Source organism: Bradysia coprophila (assembly GCF_014529535.1).
Source record: "Bradysia coprophila strain Holo2 chromosome X unlocalized genomic scaffold, BU_Bcop_v1 contig_130, whole genome shotgun sequence".
Lineage (NCBI taxonomy): Eukaryota > Metazoa > Arthropoda > Insecta > Diptera > Sciaridae > Bradysia > Bradysia coprophila.
The window spans coordinates 229,340-234,330 of record NW_023503296.1 but is presented as its reverse complement, the minus strand read 5'-3'; the positions used below and the strand labels follow the sequence as shown (position 1 = coordinate 234,330).

General features: G+C 36.4%; 1 protein-coding gene across 2 annotated transcripts; it reads right to left on the bottom strand.

Annotated features, from left to right (window-relative positions):
• Positions 1-504: 504 nt before the first annotated feature.
• On the bottom strand, positions 505-4,060 carry LOC119067965. 2 transcript variants are annotated; one of them, XM_037171298.1, is made up of 3 exons: positions 3,850-4,060; positions 914-1,313; positions 505-801 (listed from the first exon to the last, which is right to left on the bottom strand). In XM_037171298.1, the coding sequence occupies exons 1-3, from the start codon at positions 3,958-3,960 to the stop codon at positions 713-715; spliced, it is 600 nt and encodes a 199-aa protein (XP_037027193.1). In that variant the 5' UTR covers positions 3,961-4,060; the 3' UTR covers positions 505-712. The 2 variants fall into 2 exon arrangements, with proteins under 2 accessions (XP_037027193.1, XP_037027192.1); XM_037171297.1 differs by having other exon boundaries at positions 505-1,313.
• Positions 4,061-4,991: the final 931 nt, after the last annotated feature.

Genomic DNA, 4,991 nt, shown 5'->3' with positions numbered 1-4,991 from the left:
TTAAAATGGATGTGAAAAATGTTGAATTACGTCATAAAATAGAAAACACCAAAAATGACTGGAGTCAACGCACTGTCTAGCACCAAAGCTGACCTTGACGTCACTCAAATATAGGGCTGAAACGATCAAAGTTGGCTATTCTTTTTCATACAATGGTTATCAAAAAATTAAAAAAAAAAAGGCAACAGGTGTGTTCTTGGCCTTTTAATTGAGTGATGTCAAAGTCAGCTTCGGTGCAATAATCGTCACAAAAAAGCGTAATATTTTCCTTGCAAAGTTAAATAATTAGGCCAATTCTCTCGTAGATTCCGTCACAGTGTGCTGATTAATTTGCCGCTTTATCTTGCCCCGATTGAAACTTATTAAATGCCTATTACAAGCTGCACCCCCTGGAAACTCAATGCCGAGTCTTGACTTGTGTGATGTGGGGCTGCGTAATTATACGTAATTATGGAAGTGGGTGAAATAAAAATGTTGAATTCAAACAGAAAACCAAATCTCTTCACTCTTTTTTATATTTCGTTCAGATTACATTTTTAGAAAAGGCTGAAAGCCAAATTTTTTTTGGAATATTCTCTCGTCCCTCGAACTCGTTAATTTTTTTAATTGATCGTAGAAGCTACTTTCAGAGTCCCAATAGATTCATCGACACTTACAACCTTTGATTTGGTGCAGCATCTGTGCTTATTGAAGTGAGGCTTCGTTAAAAACATCAGCAAGCATTTGTTGCATTTAATTCGGTTCTCTCTTTCGATATGTCGCATTCGATGAGCTTTGATATGGCCCTTCGTTTTGAACCATCTATAACACACGTCACATTTGAATGGTTTCGTGCCACGACCATAGTGGCATTTGTATATTTTATTTAAAACGGCTTGCGGCAATAACCGATAAATCTCGTCACTGTCATTACCTGTGCTAGAGTGGTCCGCCGCCTCATATTGTGTCTCATCGGTACTCTCATCTGAAGTCAACCTCCCCACATCAGATGGTCGTAAATCATCCATCAATGAAAGTAATTGTGGTGAGACTTTAACTTTACTGTCCTCAACAGTTATTTCCTCCGTAACAGTGAAACAATTCATCTCCGGGTAGTTAAAATTCATTGTTTCATGTGGTTTAATGTCAGGTACATCTTCAGTCATGGTGCTGCTGCTTTCACTTGTCGTGAATTCTTCTTTTTCGATTGGATCCGACATCTGACGCACAAATTTGACTATTGAATCTTCATACTTTCTTTTAAATGCATATGCAATGTCCAGCTGTCCAGAGCATGGCTCACAAATGTACTTTGGCAGTTGATGTTCCAGGTTCTAATTGAAGACACGGAAAAAATATTATTTTACTAATAGATCAGTGTCAAATAACGGCTTTTCTCTCAAAATAGTGTCAAATTAGTTGTCAATTTCACAAAGCTAACCTCAAACAATGACAGCTCCATATAAATTTTTCTAACATTGTGGTTAGCTTTGTGAAAATGACAGCTCATTTGACATCTCAAACGACATTGACAATTGACTTTTGACTATTGACTGAAGCAAAGGCTCTATACCAGGCAAAAGTTGACCGATTGCGTTTTCAAAAGTTTCGCGCACAATAAAAATCCATATGACGATCATTCATTTGTTGTCTATATAAGCGGCGGATGTAAGGAATGAATCCGACGTTTAACAATCGGTCAACTTTTGCCTGGTATAGAGCCTTTGACTGAAGTAAACATTGTATGGGCTATTTTTGAAAGTGGACTTGGTCGCGTCTTAGCTATACATTCAACCGAATATGTCCTTTGACCTGAAATTTTATATTCGCAAGTTGTCTAGTGGTGAAGGTGGTTTTTTCTGCAAAATTGACGTTGTTATAGTCGATGGAAATTTTATGTTCAATGTCTTGTAATAACACAAGGAAGATGGTCGAATTACCAATAAACTGAATTTCGTGTAAAATTAATTGTTCGTCGTTTTATAATTCGAAGCTCTACAGTAATCGACGTTGACATTAATGGTCCTTCGAGCAGGATGGATTAACGGATTAACGGATTTACAACCCGAAAAACGAAAAATTGGTGAAGAATAGCTGAAACTACGTCAAATTTGGTGTGGTACCTGTTGCTCAAAAGATCATCGAACAAATTGTTACCATCATCTGATCTGGGGAATCAATTGCATTGTTGGTTTTAAGCGAGACAATTTTCCATTGATGGTTGTTCGTGATTTTAACGAAAAGCAGTTGTTAGGTTCGCACAATTGAGGTTATGTCGTAATGGATGTGGTGTGATCCGGTGTCGATGTTCATTGTTCAATGTGGTTATTTCATCATCTGTGTGCAGAGTGAATCGTTAAAATGAACAAATTGCTTAATCATCGTGCATCACATCAACGCTCAATTTATCGCTTGGAAACATTGTCAACGGTTTTCGACGAGAATTCAACAGTGGGAGCGTTAAAGTTGAATTTAGAATTGCTGGAAGATTATTGGATCAAGTTCCAATCCGTACAGCTGACCATTGAAGACAAAACAGCTGACGATCAAATAAAGGAAGCTGTACAAGTAATGATTGAAGACAATGGAATTGACAACCAGCAGTATCCGAATCGAAGTGACAATGTGAAATTGGACCCAAATTGGAAGTGCCTAAATTTGATGGATCTTTCGCTAATTGGTTGACGTTTCGAGATCTATTCACCTCGATGGTTCTCAACCAGGCTACATGAATGGAAAAAAACTTCAATATTTGAAGCCAAATGTAAAAGGCGAAGCTGAGGATATCGTCAGCGAATATAAGATTACTGATGCCAACTTCGAAGCTGCTTGGACAGCTTCGGGAGAAAGATACGATAACAAACGTTTTCAAGTCAAAGCACATTTATCAAACCTCTTCGATCAAGAGGCTATGGCGTGTGAAAGTGCAGAAGCGTTACGGTTGTTGTTACGAACGACACAAAAGTGTTTGCACTCGTTGAATTCGTTGGGTGGATCAACAGATACTTGGGATTGGTTATTGGTTCATCTGACAACTTCAAAATTGGATCCGAAGACAAGACGTTATTGGGAACTCAAATATACGTCGAAGGAAGTGCCAACATGGCAAGAATTGATTGCAGCGCTTGAAATTCGCTGTAACGCTGCTCGAGTCTGAGGAGAGCAATTGACGGTCATTGTTCATTTCAATTTGTTGAACCAAGGTGAGGAGTATGTAGGGAATAATATGGACAAAACGACTGGGACAGAATTTGTTTTTATGTCAATTGACAGACGATGAAGGAAATAGAAATTTTATGTTCAATGTCTTGTAATAACTCAAGGAAGACGGTCGAATTACCAATATACAGAATTTCATGTAAAATGAATTGTTCGTCGTTTTATAATTCGAACCTGCAGTAATCGACGTCGACACCACATGCTACACTAGTCACTAGTGGTACACTAAGGGTATCTTTTATTGGTATGTCATGGACAGTGTCACTCTAGATCTACTCTAAACAAACATTGATTATTTGTAAATCGATAAGTTATTATGTTTTTAATGTATGTATACAACGCACTACAAGCGTACACTTTCAATCCGAGGTAACAGAAACTTTATTTCCAAATTTCAATTTTATTTCTCACCTACATTCTTCATTAGCAAATTTCAAACGTTTTTTTTATTTTGCATCACTCAAAACTTATTGCCATATGGGCTTACCGTTTACGAGAAATATTCGTAGAGATCAAAAAAGAAGATCGTTAAGTTGTTTCTCTTTTTTATTGCATGATCAATTCTCTCAGCGAATCGCGCCATTCTCTGTATTATTTATGTTCTGTAACTGTCTGATATCGGCCAAGAAATTTTATTTTTGAATTACTTACAATTATTGTGAACTCCTTCAACATATGAACTATGGGCAATGCTTCAATGTTATCCGATTGCAGTGGAATCAATTGCTCGCTGTTATCCAAACACACACGACAAATGATCATTTTAACTAAATATTGTGACGGTTCAATGTTTGAACATATTTGCAAAACTGTCTAATATTTTGTTCGTTTTGTTCTCTACTCGGTCCGTGTTTATACTTTACTGCATCGTAATCACTTTTCTTATTTCTCTACGAGTGGTTCACACAATAGTATGTTGTGTTACAAGTATTGTAATGTTGATTTTTTCAGCACTAGACCCAAGTTTTCCTTACGAGCGGAGCGAGTAAGGAAAATTGGGTCGTGTGCTGAAAAAATCTCATTACAATACGTGTAACACATCATGCTTTGTGCCAACCGAGAATTGAAATAGACAAATGCACAAAAATTCAGAATTTTCATTGTAAACAATCACTCTTCGAATTTGATCGATCACGTTGCTTTGCATTTTTTTAAAACGAATGCTGTAATAACTCATACGAATTTCATTTCAACACTGGTTTGAGTGTTGTAATAAGCCATGAAAACGGGTGTTGTAATTTTGGACATTTCAATCTAGTTATCGATATTGAAATCCGTCGTATTTCAATTCTCGGTGGCACAAATTTGTTTTTAAAAGTGGCAATTGTTAGTCAGGAGTATTGCGAAGAATAATATTCAAGTTTTTAAAGTTATAAATCGAGTTTGTTTGGAATTCTGACACTAATAGGGGTAAACCATTACGGTTCGTAAAATTAGTGAGTATCGCAATTTCGTGAACTTTTGACATTTATTTCATACAGCATTCAATGCAACTTTTTCTAAATGCAAAAAGAATTGAATACAGACGATTCATGGATTACTTCGGGGGAAGAAACAATTTTGAGATCTCGAAAACAAAAGTAAAATTGACAAATTTATCAACCTCAAAAATATGTTGTCGATTTATATGCATTTTTTATGCATAGCCAAAGAAGACAGGAACAAGCAACGTAATATATGTCTTACAAGAAAGTTGAACTTTTATGTGAGACAAAATATTAAGTTGCTTGATCCTGTCTTCTTTTGCTATGCATAAAAAATGCATGAGAATCGACGACATATTTTTGTGGTCG